Raw genomic sequence first — 17074 nt, forward strand, 5'->3', positions numbered from 1 at the left:
TTTCCCATCAATCTCCTGGATAGTTTTGTTTCTCAAATCAACAGAGTGCGTTATCATGCAGTAGCACAGGTGATGTAGTTTTGTTGCTCGATTTTCTTACACTGCGACCGAAAGGTGTCTCAGTTGTTGGCAACAAACTCCAGCTGTGTTGCACACACCCCTTGGGGCAGAATTCGTAGCACAAAACACACTTTTGGAGCTATCAGATGTAAAATATTATGTTCACACTACTCTTTACTCGAGTTTACGTCTTTTGCTGGGGCTCTCAGCCTTTCATTTCTTCTTAGGAAGTTAACGATAAAGGCACCATAACACGTCACCAGTAACAGTACTGCATAGGAATGCTCAATGAGCGACCTGATGACGTTCAATAATAGTCACTCCGTTGATTTTTGTTGTTTCGAATTAGAGCATGCAGTACTCCTACACCAGACTTCTGAACTTTGCCTGTTGAATGCAAATGTCGCATGATGGTAAAATGGTAATCTATCACATATATCAGTAGTCGAGACTTCATTAACGTGGAAAATTATTCATGCCAGAACGATCTTTGTTGAAACAAGAATATCTTTTTCTGGCGTATTTTTCCCAAAAGCACTCGATCCACACACAGTTAAAATCTTTCTAGCTGCCTCCTCTGGATTCACCCCTCTGTTATACCAAAAGTAAACGTTGTGTTGCAGATGTTACACCTTTTTCCACTTGCGACTCAATTTTACAATGCTTAACTGCAGTTCATGATTTTCAAGTATGCAAAATCCAATGTTTAACTGCAAGATGATAACTAGAATTTCAAATTCTAAAATGACAGTTGATACATACACTGACAGCGTGGCGCCGCGTTCACATGAGCGGCGCCGGATTTCAGGCGGCGGGTGGCGTCTGGCCGGTAGCCGGTAGCCGCTGCAGCGCGAGGAAACGCTCAAGCGTAAGCTGTTATGATCGCGACGCAACCACGAGCTGTCCTGCGGAATTGTTTCTGGAATACTTGTTATTGCTGGTGGGTAGAATGTTAGGCGAATTATCTTCGATGTTCAATCAGACTCATAATTTTAGACCGAAATGTGGCAAATAAATAAATAAATAAATAAATACAGTTGGACGCGAACACGCGGCCATAAGTTTAGAACGCACGACGATTACCACTAGACCACGGGCTCACACAAACCGAGAACATCTCGTAAGTAGACAACACTTCCTCCTAACACTTCCGCATCTTACAGTGTTGCCAGATTGTGCAGATGGCCAGACTTAGAGTTGTCAGGGGCGGTCAGTTTTATTGGCCACCTTAAGTGAACGACTCTGACTTTGTCTCTGTGGCGGCCGCCGGCGGTCAGTTTTTATGTCTAACATTGTACATCTGTTACAAATCTAAGGACTTCATTTATTTTACTGGTGGGCTTAAAAATTGTTTTCAATTCAATGCTTTATCAAAACTTTTCCAGTGTGATCAGTAACTCATTTTAAAATGGGAGAAACACTTTTTCTATGGGCGCCTGTCGTTTTTCATTATTCCTAGAAAACTTTCTTCATGGCCATAGTATGACCCACTGCCTCTCAGTCCAGAAGTAATAACAGAAGTAGACAATGGCCTTGAAAGCTTTCATCGGGTAGGTTGACACTATAGAAGCAATTTCCTATCGGCTATGGAATAATGTATTACAACGTGCAAGTCTCATTGTTCTGTAGCAATTGCGATTCCTAATCCCACACAAAATTTTAGAAAAACATATTGTTTATGTCCAAAAATGTTGAATTGTTACCCAATTTCTGGTTTCATTATGTCCTTCACATATTAGTGATATCCAAAAAATACAAAAAACTAAAATTTCATTATAATGTTTTCTACTTTTTCAAAACAATGTTTATTTTCAAGAGAGTAAACGAGTATAAAAACGGGATTGTTTCAAAGCATAATCATCGAAGCATTTGAAAAGTTCGTGAAATACTAGAAACATGTCCAGCATTATACTTTGTATAGCATATTATTTGGAACCTACAGTTTTTAGATGGTGTTAACCATTATAAAATGCACTAGAGATCTTCTCTGTTCAATGTAGTAACGTCTCGTCTCTCAAGAAATAATGTTAATGGTCAAGTTTTACTGAAATTTTTAATAAATACATTTTTTTTTCATTTGCGTTTCCGATTCTGCCCATATTTGCAGTATGAGGTATCTCCGTTTCCTATTCGAATGATCGTCTTATTCATGCTTTCTAATATTTGAATATTTTAACTATCGTTCATATGATACGTGACTGGATTAGGTCTACATTATTTTCGTATTACAAGGCTCTAAAGTGAGGTAGCACATAGTATACCAGGAAACTGAAAACAGGTAGTTAAAAACTTGGTACTTTTAGCAGTTTAGAAGCCAGCCTTCTTAGCATGTGATATACCTCGTAGCTGAAATAAATATCGTGCAAAAAAACGTAGCAAATGCGGAGTAACGCATTCTCACTGTCAGCGCTGGGCGCGTTCACACCTTTATTCCGAAGTGGGCGACTGCCTTAGTTTACTGTCGGCTGCAGAGCTGTGCGATGTGTTCGTTTGAAGTGTACATTTCAACTGTTTATGCAGAGATTTTCTTATGTGGAGCTCTAGTCAGAGACTACCGAATTGTCGAATTGTTGATCGTCTTGCATAACCTGTTAGTAAGTGAGTATATTTGAAAACAGTTCCCCTAAGAAAATAGTGAAAGATAATTGTAAGAAACCATCCAAAAAACCATGGCTTACTAAAGGGATGAAAATATCTTGTAAAGAGAAAAGGGAAATGTATCTTATACCTAGAAGGAGTAGTGATACATAAACAGTCGAACGTTATAAAAACTACTGCACTGTATTAAGAAAAGCTATTAAAAAGTTCAGAAGTATGTGCATTATGTCTAAGATTAGAACCTCTCATAACAAAATCAAAACAATTTGGAATATTGTTAAAAGGGAAACAGGGCAACCGAGAGGGAAGACTGTATTTCTATCAAACTCGATGAAAAGTTAGTTAACAAAAAGACAGAAGTAAAAAATATTTTAATAATCATTTTTTGAGTGTTGTAGAGAAAATAGGATCCAGCTATTCATTAGATAGTGCAAAGCTGTATAAGTAAGAGACAATACCGATGCAATTTGATAAAACTGCAATTCAGCCCACCTCTCTTACTGAAATTAGGAAAATAATAAATTCAGTCAAAAGTAAAAGTTCACATGGAACTGATGGCATTTTCAACAGAGAACTAAAAGCTTGTTCCCAACAGATGAGTAGGAATCTCAGCCACATATGTAGCAGCACCGATCATCACCCATTTGGATATTCTGTGATCTCTCAAAGGCTTCTGACTATGTGAATCATGAAATTCTTCCAGATAACCTTAAGTATCGTGGTATGAGTGGGACAGTGCAGAAGTGGCTTAATTCATATTCAACTGGAAGAAAGCAGGAGTTTGAAATTGACAGTGTAGATAGTCTGCAAAAATCAGCAGAGTCCTCTAACTAGGGAGAGACCAAGAATGGTGTCCCACAGGGTTCAGTCTTGTTCTTAATATACAGGGTGGTCAGAAAATCTGTGAAATGCTTGTAGGGAGGTTACAGGGCAGGTTGTACTGAGGCATAAATGTTAAGGAAAAATTCGATACATTGCTCCGTTTCCGAGTTATGTAGTATAGAATTTAGCCAATCGGGGCGTCGCGCGCTCACACTCAAGCGGCCTGCCAGGGGCGGTGTTGCCCAACGAGTGCTTTGTCTCTTTAGCTGAAACTTGAATTTACGCGCGCAACGATCTGATTGGCTAACTTCAATGCAAAATAACTCGGAAGCGGCGCAACGTATCGAATTTTTTTCGTAACATTCATATCTCAGTACAACCCGCCCTGCAACATCCCTACAAGCGTTTCAGACATTTTCTGACCACACTGTATATTAATGAGTTCCCATTCTATGTTCATGAATATGCAAAGCTAGTTCTTTTTGCTGATGATAAAAGTATAGTACTCACACACAAAAAACAAGAATTAGCTGAGAAAATGGTAAATAATGTCTTTCAGAAAATTATTAATTGATTTTCTGGAAATAGACTCTCACTAAATTTTGAGAAATCACAGTGTATAGAATTGTGCACAGTAAATGGCATAACGCCATTGATGACATTGAACAGAAGTCTGTAGCTAAGGCAGAAAATTCAAAATTTCTGGCGGTGTGCACTGATGAGAAATTGGATTGGAGGAAACACATTGATGATCTGCTGAAACCATTAGGTTCAGCTACTTATGCTGTTAGGGGAACTGCAAATTTTGGTGATAACCATATCAGTAAATTAGCTTGCTATGCCTGTTTTCATTCAATGCTTCCATATGGTTCATATTTTGGGGTAAATCATCATTAAGAGAAAAAGTGTCCATTGCGCAAAAGCGTGTAATCAGATCACCTTGCAGACATTTATTTAAGGAACTGAGGATATTCACAGTACCTTCAAAATATACATTCACTTATGAAATTTGTTATTAATAACTCATCCCAATTCAAAAATAATGGCGAAGAGCATAGCTACAACCCTAGAAGGAGGATGTTCTTCACTATTGTGGATTAAATCTGACTTTGGCACACAAAGCGGTGAATTATGCTGCCACAAAAATCTTTTGTGATTTGCCAAATAGCATTAAAAGTCTGACAGAAAGTGAACTAGCAATTAAAAACAAATTAAAAGAATTTCTGAATGACAACTCCTTCTACTAGATAGATGAATTTCTAGATATGACGTAGTAACGTTAAAAAATGTGTAGTGAAAACTTAGGTTAAACTGACATGTTCCACATCACTACCAAATGTCGTATTCATGATCTATGAACAAATATTAATGTAATGTAATGTTGGCAGAGCCACTAGCTGCAGATTTAAATTTCTGCTTGTTAGTAGTCTTCAGTAGTTGAACTGCACTTCCCCTACCGCTTCATGGGCGCCACAAGCAATGGATCCCCCACCACTACCGTTGTTCCCCCTCCCCTGTCAGGCTGTCAGAGCCAAGTATGTCCCACGTTACGTTATGCACACTGTAGTGAGAGATGAACTAACTCACAGAGAGCGACTTTGTATAAATGGATAAAGGTAGCAGGTGCTTTATACCAAGTACTAGGAATGCAGAGCTGCATTAGTGCATAAGTGGACCTAGTAGTTAGTAATACCCGAGATTAAGCGATCTTACGTGTTTCCAAAACTTTTAAAGAATTTTATCAAATGTCAACTGATTTGATAGCAGAAAAACATTACTTTACTACTGATTATTAGTTTAGGCTGCCAAACAACCATTTTCAGCCCAGTAATGGTAAAGATTTTCTCTGTGTACACTGCAGATTAGTACACCATTGTCAGTATATCTCGGCACATGATCACTAATGGGAAAGGTAGTAGTTAGTAAGACCCGAGATTAAGCGAACAACTGCAGTATCGTTGTGAGTTTATTGTTTCGTTGAAAAATATGGGACCCACAATCCGACGTCTAGAAATTGCAATCCAAACTCCTATTTTCACAGGATGAAGTGGTTCCTCATGAATACAAGATGGATTTGCAGGATTTCACATACGAGAATTTTGCGAGTTCATGTACCCGGATAAATAAAACAATGCCTCATCAGTGAAAAACCTTTCATTAAGATTATCCCTTCCATTTTGTTGAACGAAATTTTTGAACCATTGACAATAATGCAGTTTCTTGCCATGATCAGTATTTTTCACTTCTTGCACGACTGTCACTTTGTATGGGAAAATTTCTAATTTTTTCCTTGCAGCTGTGTGGGCCGTTCCGACACTAACATCGATTTCCCGGGCGAGTTTTCTTATTGACTTGTTCGGACTCATGGACATTTCATCGGAAATATCGAGTAGTTTATCCTCAGACAAAACGCTAGGACGACCCACTTCTCGGTGCATCTGTCACTGAACCCGTACTTCGAAATTTGTTAATCAAATCTTGCACAGTATCATGATGTGTGGAGTGTTGGAGTGTTGTCTCTGGGAAAACTGAACTAATGTTTGACGAACTGAAACTGTGTATTTACCGACAGCTTTGAACACTTGTTCGACTAAAAACACACGTTCTTCAATACTTAGCATTTTAACACTGACAAGAACGAAACAGACGAACTAAACTTAAACGTTCACGTCAACGTCAACACGTGACGACGCACACCAACGATACTACTGACGCTGGCTGAGATAAACGAAACAGTAGAATGTGGGGAAAGTCCACTTGAAGGGAAGTAAGCCAGGCAGGCGAACAATCATACGACACGCGGGGCTAACAATCATACGGCACTGCGAAGAGACTTTTTAAACACCCCGTAGTTCACAGTGCTGATGGCTGATTATTTAGGCCAAGTGACCCGTAGTTAACAGACTGAGTAACACTCAAGCATTCGTCTCTGATAGACATCCTTTCTAGTTATTATTGAAGCCATCTGACTCTAATGAGAGGTTTTGGTCCGATACTTCACTAAGTAAATGTTTTTGTTAGAAGAATTGATTAAAGAAAGATTAATAACTTGCTACTTCAGCAAACCATTCCTCCTAACTCCACAAGAGTTACCAATGTTCCGTAACGTAACCCCCTCCAACAAAGATTTTCTCCCTCTCATCTCCGCTACAAAGGTTAATAACAAAGAAAAACTTAACCAACAATATCGTTAAGGTCTCGACTGCGCTACGCAGGGGTAGGGAACGTGTGCCGGGACCAACATACCAACGAAGTTACAGAGTGCAATTGTGAACCGTGCTTGTTGAAGTGTGTACTTGATTACAAAGTATACACATCGCCGCTACGAAGTGTAACTCGTCAATATTCGAAAAGTAAAATATAATAAACAGAGTGATATATAAATATAATATGTAAAATATATGGACGAGTTACAATTCGTAGTTGCAACATCACTATACAATGATTTAAAACCATGTTTACTACGAGCTACTGAGTAGGCTTTTGGAAGAGAACGAGGAGGAGGGATGGGTGGTGCGTGGATGACGCAGGCCTTAAAAGAAATGACTAAAGAAAAGAAGACCGTTTACGAGAAATAGTTAAGCTCTAAAAGGCAGGAAGATGGGGATCACTGAAACACAATTAAGAGTGACGTAAAAGGGATGGTTATGGGAGCTAAATAGGAGTCGTGGGAGACGGAATGTGTCGACGTAGAACATTTAGTTGAATACAAAAGGGCAACAGAAGCCTGGTGATTTATATGTTAAGTGAGAGCCCCTGCTAAAATTAGAAGAGGGGCTAGAATGATTGTCATTTCTGAATGAAATGCACAATTCAAACGTCGTATTACAGGAGATACGGAGGAGTATTGAGAAGAGCAGCTGTGGAAGAGATGGTTCACAATAAAGTTTATCAGTGCCTTAAAAAAAAATTAAATAAAAATAAAAATAAAAAATATGGAAAGGCAGTCAGTTCTGGAGGCATAGTAACGGAATTATTGAAGTACAAACGACCTGAAGTAGAAGCAGCACTATTAACTATTTTTAATGAAGTGATTCAAGGAGATGAAGTACCCCAAGAATGGAAGATATCATATACACTCCTGGAAATTGAAATAAGAACACCGTGAATTCATTGTCCCAGGAACGGGAAACCTTATTGACACATTTCTGGGGTCAGATACATCACATGATCACACTGACAGAACCACAGGCACATAGACACAGGCAACAGAGCATGCACACTGTCGGCACTAGTACAGTGTATATCCACCTTTCGCAGCAATGGAGGCTGCTATTCTCCCATGGAGACGATCGTAGAGATGCTGGATGTAGTCCTGTGGAACGGCTTGCCATGCCATTTCCACCTGGCGCCTCAGTTGGACCAGCGTTCGTGCTGGACGTGCAGACCGCGTGAGACGACGCTTCATCCAGTCCCAAACATGCTCAATGGGGGACAGATCCCCAGATCTTGCTGGCCAGGGTAGTTGACTTACACCTTCTAGAGCACGTTGGGTGGCACGGGATACATGCGGACGTGCATTGTCCTGTTGGAACAGCAAGTTCCCTTGCCGGTCTAGGAATGGTAGAACGATGGGTTCGATGACGGGTGGATGTACCGTGCACTATTCAGTGTTCCCTCGACGATCACCAGTGGTGTACGGCCAGTGTAGGAGATCGCTCCCCACACCATGATGCCGGGTGTTGGCCCTGTGTGCCTCGGTCGTATGCAGTCCTGATTGTGGCGCTCACCTGCACGGCGCCAAACACGCATACGACCATCATTGGCACCAAGGCAGAAGCGACTCTCATCGCTGAAGACGACACGTCTCCATTCGTCCCTCCATTCACGCCTGTCGCGACACCACTGGAGGCGGGCTGCACGATGTTGGGGCGTGAGCGGAAGACGGCCTAACGGTGTGCGGGACCGTAGCCCAGCTTCATGGAGACGGTTGCGAATGGTCCTCGCCGACACCCCAGGAGCAACAGTGTCCCTAATTTGCTGGGAAGTGGCGGTGCGGTCCCCTACGGCACTGCGTAGGACCTACGGTCTTGGCGTGCATCCGTGCGTCGCTGCGGTCCGGTCCCAGGTCGACGGGCACGTGCACCTTCCGCCGACCACTGGCGACAACATCGATGTACTGTGGAGACCTCACGACCCACGTATTGAGCAATTCGGCGGTACGTCCACCCGGCCTCCCGCATGCCCACTATACGCCCTCGCTCAAAGTCCGTCAACTGCACATATGGTTCACGTCCACGCTGTCGCGGCATGCTACCAGTGTTAAAGACTGCGATGGAGCTCCGTATGCCACGGCAAACTGGCTGACACTGACGGCGGCGGTGCACAAATGCTGCGCAGCTAGCGCCATTCGACGGCCAACACCGCGGTTCCTGGTGTGTCCGCTGTGCCGTGCGTGTGATTATTGCTTGTACAGCCCTCTCGCAGTGTCCGGAGCAAGTATGGTGGGTCTGACACACCGGTGTCAATGTGTTCTTTTTTCCATTTGCAGGAGTGTATTATCGCCATATATAAGAAAGAGAGCTAGAGAGATCTGACTAATTAAGGGGAACAAGAGTAATGGCTTCTATGTGTAGGTTGTGTAAGGAACGGATTGGAATAGTATGTGCATGTCGTTGTATCTTAGGAACAGTCGGGTTTTACTGCTGGGATAAGCTCTTTTGTGTACGCCAGATCTGTCAGAAAAGGAATGCAAAAAATCGTGATCTCCGTTTGGTGTTTATTGATCTAGAAAAGGCCTATGACCCTGTGCGAAGGATGATGCTATAGACAGCGTTGGGAATTACTGGAGTGGGTGGTACATTACTAGAGTACGTGAAAGGGATGTACCAAAGGTTGCTGGTAAGCTACTGGAAAGTTTTAAAACAATTAAAGGGCTAAGACAAGGATGTTCTGTATTACCACCCCTATTTAAGTTGTATTTGGTTACTGGAACAGACAGTGCAGAAGTTTGGGTGTGGCATCACTACGTCAATGTTTACATTTATTAGTGTTTGCCGACTATGAAATACTTATTGTTCTGTACAAGGTTGATGCCATATATCAAATGAGAAAGTTAATGGATGAAAATTCCTGGCAGAGTAATACTGTATGCCGGACCGATACTCGACCTTGGGACTTTTGCCTTTCGTGGATACGCACCGTAACAATTTTAACAGAAAAGAGGAATGTGTTAAAATAGATAAAATTTGGCTGTAAACGCTGCACCGTAAGAATGACGTCATGGTATGGACTGTGGTGCTCTCTACACTGCTCTGTTTTCGGTGCTCCCTCGAGTTCTTGTTGAAGTTTCCTACTATACCTCTGAAGACGCCTTACGCAGCCGGAGAGAAAGCATTAAGAGAAATTTTTATACATCGATCACGGCTTATTAGCCCGTAAGTTTTAACTGATGAAAACTATCTCGTTTTTTGACGTGGGCGATGTCGGGGTTTGGGTTTTGAGTTTGGCTGAATAGGAAATGTGGAAGTGCTAACGTATGTGCGTGCCTAATAAAAGAGTGGCCAGTGTGAAATGTAGATATCCCACAAAGTAAGACAAGCAAAGGTAGCTATTAGGCCATTAAATGGTATCTTTTGGGTTCGGCACATATCCAAACGAACAAAGAAAGTAGTGCTTGTGTGGTGTGGTTGAAAGCATTCTGATATTTGGTTCACAGTGTTGGACATTGAACGAGCGACAAAGAGGGAAACCTGAGGCTTTCGAAATGACTGAGAAGGCTGGTAGGATAAAAGTTGTGACATCCAAGAGCAGACAACTGCTGATAAGTGGAAGCCCCTGCTAAAGTAAAGTAAGTACCATTCGTAGTGAGGTTATGTGTATTTTGTACACTTCTTAATAAACATATTCCAGAACTGCACTTCGTAACTTCGTTGGTATAAACAATAGCGTATAGGAATCTGTCCCATTATTGACCATGTGCCAAGATATACTGACGAAGGCATTCTAACCAAGAACGTTCGTAAACAGAGTCTTTACCATAAGAGACCTGAATATGGATGTTTAGCAACCAAAACTAGTAATTAACTGTAAATAAATGTATTTTTTGCGATCAAGATATATGAAAGATTTTATAAAATTTTTTTAATCGTTTTCGAGCCTAAAAGTGTTTGTGTTTTAGACTATACAGGAGGAAGAAGCAACTACGAGTTACAGAATACATGTAAACTGCATCGTTCAAAATGGATTGGATAAAAATTTTACTGACAAAATATATTTGTACACAGTCCAGTCACATTAATGTGACCACCGCCTATGTTCAGCGTCAAGATGCAGTACCCACTCATAGACGACAGCTTAGCAGGACTAACAGTAGAATGTAAATAAAGCGTGTCGAGGGGACGCTGAAAATAACGCAGTTGTTGTAACAACGCTGAAACAGGGTGAATTACCTGACGCACAAAATGATCTGAATCGCATGATCATGATTGGCTTTCTGGCCAAAGGTGGAAGCATTTCCGAAAATGCTGAATTTATCAACTGTTCGTGTGCCATAGTAGTTTAAGTACACCATACATGGCAAATTGACGCTATCCAAAATCGGAGCTGAGGGGCAACCCTGGCGCACCATGGGCCATAGATGACAGGGGTGAAGGACGGCGGAGGAGATGTGTACAGGCGACTGTCGAGCAACTGTTGAGCAACTGTTGAGCAACTGTTGAGCAACTGTTGAGCAACTGACCCAGATGAACCAAGGGGCTACCAGAAGTGTCTCCTCGACGACCATGCAGCGATCATTGCTGTGTATGGGCCTCCGCAGCAGGCGCCTGCATCATGCACACATGCTGACTGCTGTTCATCGGCGATGAAGGCTGGAATTTATACGCCAATACCGCACTATACGTGCGCTGAGTGGTGACAGGTGGCCTTTTATGCTGCATCGGACAGATCGCTGTTGGTGTATACGGCGTGAAACGTCTGAAAGCAAACACTCTGCAACCCGGGGGGGGGGGGGGGGGGGGATCGGCGTTATGTTCGAGAGAATTTTTTTGTGGCATTCCCTGCATGATCTTGTAATTCTGGAAGGACAATGGATCAACACAATTATGCATCTATACTTGGGAACAATGTCCATCTTTACATGCAAGTTGTTTTTCCTTGGCACAATGGCAACTACCCACAGGACAATGCAACACGTCATACAGCTCGCAGTGTATGTGTGTGGTTCGAAGAGCTCCAGAAAGAGATTGCCATACCCCCTGTGGCCACCAAACGCCACAGATTTAAACCCAATTGAGAATCTGTGGGGCCATCCCTATAGGGCTCTTCGCTCCACGGATCCTCAGTCGGGAAATCTAAAGCAACTGACCGCGGCACTTAAGTCGGCATCGTTCCAGATCCCTGTCGATACCTTCCAGAACCTCAGAGAATATCTTCCCGCACGTCTCGCGCCGCAAAAGGTGGCTGTTCAGGCTTTGGGACAGATGGTCACATTAATGTGACTGGACGGTGTGTTATGCCTATAGAAGACGGATGAAAGCATGGAACGTATTTTGGCATAAATAAAAGTATACGAAAAGTGACTGGGTGCTGTTTTACTTAAGAAATTCAAGTAAAACACGTGTAATATCAACCTGTAGTGGCATATACAATTATGTGTTTTCGAATTTTCCTAATTTTTCACATTTCACTTTTAGTAGGCGTGCATCCAGAAAAAGTTACTTATAGGATGCCACCCTCTCAAATATTCCACGATGATAAGCAGGCAGTTGATTAAAAGTTGTGCCAACAATTGCCTAGTTCATGAACAGTTGGCAACTAGCAGGCTATCTGCACGCAGGAAAATGTTGATAGCACGACGCTTACTATTAGATTGCTACATTAGTTTGCAGCGTTTTCCCGTAAGTTTAATAAACACAACAGATTCACATAACAGAGACTTTAGTCATTAACAGTATACTCTCGTGCACTATTTATATGAGGCCACCAACGCTGGAGTAAGTTTTCGATTCCGCGACTACAGAAATCACGTGGTTTTGATGCGAAGAACCCATTGAGCCATGTTCGGAGAGCATTTTCATCCGGAAAGGAAGTTCCTTGAAGGATGTTCGCAAGAGGGCGGGAACGGTGAAAATCTGAGTGCGCAAGATCAGTAGAATAGGAGGGTATGGAATGATTTCCCAAGCCAACTCCTGTACAGTGTCTTTTGTCAGTGTAGCGGGCGGACGTATAGTAGAGTAGCATCACTTCACGGAGTCTTTCTGGTGGTTGGTCTTGGACTGCGTCTCAGCAGTTGACAATACATGTCAGCAACGATGGTTACCCCTATTCCGACAGAAGCATATCATTCTCGTTTGTGGATGCGTGCAGATCTTTGTATGGGAAGTTGTTGTTTTGTTTGGGCTCAGCCTTTCCGTTCTTTTCCGTATGTTAGCATAAGAGCAACATTTCTCATCGCCAGGAACGATAGATGATAGGAATGGTCAGTGTTGTTCACGAGCCAATTGATGACGAGCAAGCATAGATGCACATATGCCCACCCGCTGATTTTTGTGATTTTGGCTTAGAACATGCGGTACCCATACACGCAATATTTGAACTTTCCCAGTTGCATGCAAATTTCGCACGACGGTGAAATAATCACAGTTAATCACATTTGACAGTTCTCGAGTACACTGACGTGGATCATTGTGAATTAATGTGTTTAAACGATCTTCATCAAACCCCGAAGGTCTTCCTGAATGTGGAGAGTCTCTAATATCAAAACTATCCTCCTTAAAACGAGGAAACAATTTTCTTGCTATGCTCTGTCCAGTGACATTATCCCCATACGCGGCGCAAATATTCCTGGCTGCCTCCGCTGCTGTCACCCCATTATTGAACTCAAACAGAAGAACATGACGGAGATGTGCCGATTTCTCTACTTGGTACTCCATTTTCTGGCGTCCAGGTGACAAAATGACCATGTGTAAACAGCAGCGGTGAACTATTAATAAAAAATGACGATCGATAAATACACTGATAGCACGGTATATTGATAATTTTTACTTATGGACCGTCTGACAGCAACTGAACAAAACAATTTTATTGCCATACGCGTTTCGCCTTTATTTTCTGCAAGGCATCATCAGTGGCCTGGAATATATACATATATCTGCTATTTAATTTACATTTTTGTCACTGTACCTATAGGTAATAAACAGTTCTAATGGTTGGTATTTCCTATTAAGTAGTAATGTTTTGAACTGTACTTACAGGTTGCGTCGACAATTTCTTACATATTACGCTCCTATTGCATTTTTGGTGTCGTTCGTCTTCTTATGAATGCCAATTTGAGTTTTTTTCCCCCATTCCCCAGCACTACGAACTGAACGCTTGTTTCAATGCAATGTTTTGGTTTCTGTTGCCGACTGTCAAATGTTTTTGCCAAAGATCGAATGTTACTACCAAACTTTCAAGTGTAATCATTGAAATATCTGTTATCTGTTCGTGTATGCATTTGTGTGTGCGTTTGTGTGTGTGTGTGCGTGTGTGTGCGCATGTGTGTGTGTGTGTGTGTGTGTGTGTGTGTGTGTGTGTGTGTGTGTTGTATATATATAATTCTTTTTTTATCAATATATCGTAATATTACACGCAACTGAGGAAGACAGGACTACAAAAGTTGAAGATGAGACTGATAGCAATCGGAATACCAACACACAAAACAAAAATTCTATGAACTCGTGAACGCATCAAGGCTCGTGACTGCGCACACCCCGCTCGCTGCCGCACTCCTCCCGCTGCTGCGCTGCTGGTACTCACGTTGTCGAGCGCCTGCTCGTCGGCGCCGGCGGCGACGAGTCGACCGTACATGGCGCCGCCGTCGCGCAGCGCGGCCGCGTAGTGCAGCGGCTGCCGGCCCTCGTGGTCGGCGCTGCTGACCGCCGTGGGCAGCCGCTCCAGCACGTCGTCCACGATGCGCTCGTGGCCCAGGCCCGCCGCCTGCAAAGCGCACAACACCTCCGTTCGAGCAACGTAAAGAGCGATTTCGTACGCGAACCTTCCCAGAAAGAGAAATGTTTTTAGTTCGAGCATATGACAAAAGAAGTCGAGTGGCGGTGACCGGTCCCCAGCTGCGCACTAAGGGTTGGATAGGTCTGTGCTGGAGTAAGCTGTCGCCAGCACACCGGTCGGCAAAGATGATGCGTGAAGATCGATAAGCAGGCGCTCGATCAAGCGAGCCTATCACGAGAGAGGCCAGAGACACACCGACATACAACACACCACCAACGCCCTCTTAACTGCATGTACACTACTGGCCATTAAAATTGCTACACCACGAAGATGACGTGATACAGAAGCGAAATTTAACCGACAGGAAGAAGATGCTGTGATATGCAAATGATTAGCTTTTCAGAGCATTCACACAAGGTTGGCGCCGGTGGCGACACGTACAACGTGCTGACATGAGGAAAGTTTCCAAACGATTTCTCATACACAAACAGCAGTTGACTGGAGTTGCCTGGTGAAACGTTGTCGTGATGCCTCGTGTAAGAAGGAGAAATGCGTAGCATCACGTTTCCGACTTTGATAAAGGTCGGATTGTAGCCTATCGCGATTGCGGCTTATCGTATCGCGACATTGCTGTTCGCGTTGGTCGAGATCCAGCGATTGTTAGCAGAATATGGAATCGGTGGGTTCAGGAGGGTAATACGGAACGCCGTGCTGGATCCCAACGGCCTCGTATCACTAGCAGTCAAGATGACAGGCGTCTTATCCGCATGGCTGTAACGGATCGTGCAGCCACGTCTCGATCCCTGAGTCAACAGATGGGGACGTTTGCAAGACAACAACCATCTGCACGCACAGTTCGACGACGTTTGCACCAGCCTTTACTATCAGCTCGGAGACCATGGCTGCAGTTACCCTTGATGCGGCATCACAGACAGGAGCGCCTGCGATGGTGTACTCGAAGACGAACCTGGGTGCACGAATGACAAAACGACATTTTTTCGGATGAATCCAGGTTCGGTTTACAGTATCATGATGGTCGCACCTGTGTTTGGCGACATCACGGTGAACGCACATTGGAAGCATGTAATCGTCATCGCCATACTGGCGTATCACCCGGCGTGATGGTATGGGGTACAATTGGTTACACGTCTCGGCCACCTCTTGTTCGCATCGACGGCACTTTGAACAGTGGGCGTTACATTTTAGATGTGTTACGACCCGTGAATCTACCCTTCATTCGATCCCTGCGAAACCCTACATTTCAGCAGGATAATGCACGACCACATGTTGTAGTTCCTGTACGGGCCTTTCTGGATACAGAAAATGTTCGACTTCTGCCTTGGCCAGCACATTCTCCAGATCTCTCACCAATTGAAAACGTCAGGTCAATGGTGGCCGAGCAACTGGCTTGTCACAATACGCCAGTCACTACTCTTGATGAACTGTGGTATCGTGTTGAAGCTGCATGGGCAGCTGTACCTGTACACGCCATCCAAGCTCTGTTTGACTCAATGCCTAGGCGTATGACCGTTATTACGGCCAGAGGTGGTTGTTCTGGGTACTGATTTCTCAGGATCTATGCATACTGATTTATCAGGATCTATGCACCCAAATTGCGTGAAAATGTAATCACATCTCAGTTCTAGTATAATATATTTGTCCAATGAAACCCGTTTACTATCTGCATTTCTTCTTGGTGCAGCAATTTTAATGGCCTGTAGTGTATTTAGACAGCCGCTGCTGACCGAAGGAACTCACTGTCTCTTGATGTCAACACAGTAAAATTCACTGTCCTTGTGTGATATTTGTAAGTGGCAGACAAACTACATTGTCCATGCATTCGAATTTCCTGTCAGTTGTGACCAGTGAGATGCTTGCTTGATTTAGAAAGGCGTGGTGAGCCTAACTGTTCGTACATGGTACAATTAAGCAAAGTTACTGAGTCACCTCTGTGTAACTGAAAATTCACGCGACGGCCAACAATTCGTAATGAAACAAATAGTTTGTTAGAATGCCCTTGCACAGCACTAGGGCGAGAGTTAAGGACAACCTTAACCTTGCTTTTGTCAGTCCACTCGCGGAGTCGGTGTAGTTCATTGCAGGTTATGATAAATGTGCTGGCGTAAGCTGTCACCAGCCCACCGATCGGCAAAGATGAAGCGCGAAGATCGATAAGTAGGTGCTGGATCAAGTGTGCCTGTCACGCTGAGGCCAGAGACACACTGACAAGCAACACGCCGCCAACGCGGAAGATCTCACTAACTCACACTCCAGTTTGGCGTCTGTCAATACTATCGCAGAGCGTGTCACAGGCTACAACGGTACATAGCGTCCAGATTACTGGTTACAGCAAGTTTACCGATATTCTCTGCAAGAGGAGTACTACTGATGAGCTTGAACCACAAACATGGACTCTATTCAAGTTAAGTAGCAGCTTCATATAAGTAAAGAATGGTATTAATTCATGTATGCATTCATGTTGTAGAAAGAGGATACAGGCCACCCGTAACAACATCCTCACCCCTGCTTCCTTATGGTACAAGGGTACTACAGTGGCTACGAGGATTCTACAGTGCCAACGAGGTTTCTGCAGTGGCGACGAGGACTCTACAAGATCCATTGCCACTGGAGCGCCTTGGAGAGAAAAATGAAGAAGGCACTT

General features: G+C 43.3%; 1 protein-coding gene across 1 annotated transcript in view; it reads right to left on the bottom strand.

The window, feature by feature from the left end:
- Positions 1–17074, bottom strand: part of LOC126474660 (uncharacterized) — a 421515-nt gene that overhangs the window by 147196 nt on the left and 257245 nt on the right. Inside the window, exon 8 of the mRNA XM_050102139.1 lies at positions 14221–14400. Within this exon, the coding sequence (XP_049958096.1) occupies positions 14221–14400 (180 nt within the window). The remainder of the gene's footprint in view (positions 1–14220; positions 14401–17074) is intronic.

The sequence above is a fragment of the Schistocerca serialis genome, chromosome 4 (genome assembly GCF_023864345.2).
Source record: "Schistocerca serialis cubense isolate TAMUIC-IGC-003099 chromosome 4, iqSchSeri2.2, whole genome shotgun sequence".
NCBI lineage: Eukaryota > Metazoa > Arthropoda > Insecta > Orthoptera > Acrididae > Schistocerca > Schistocerca serialis.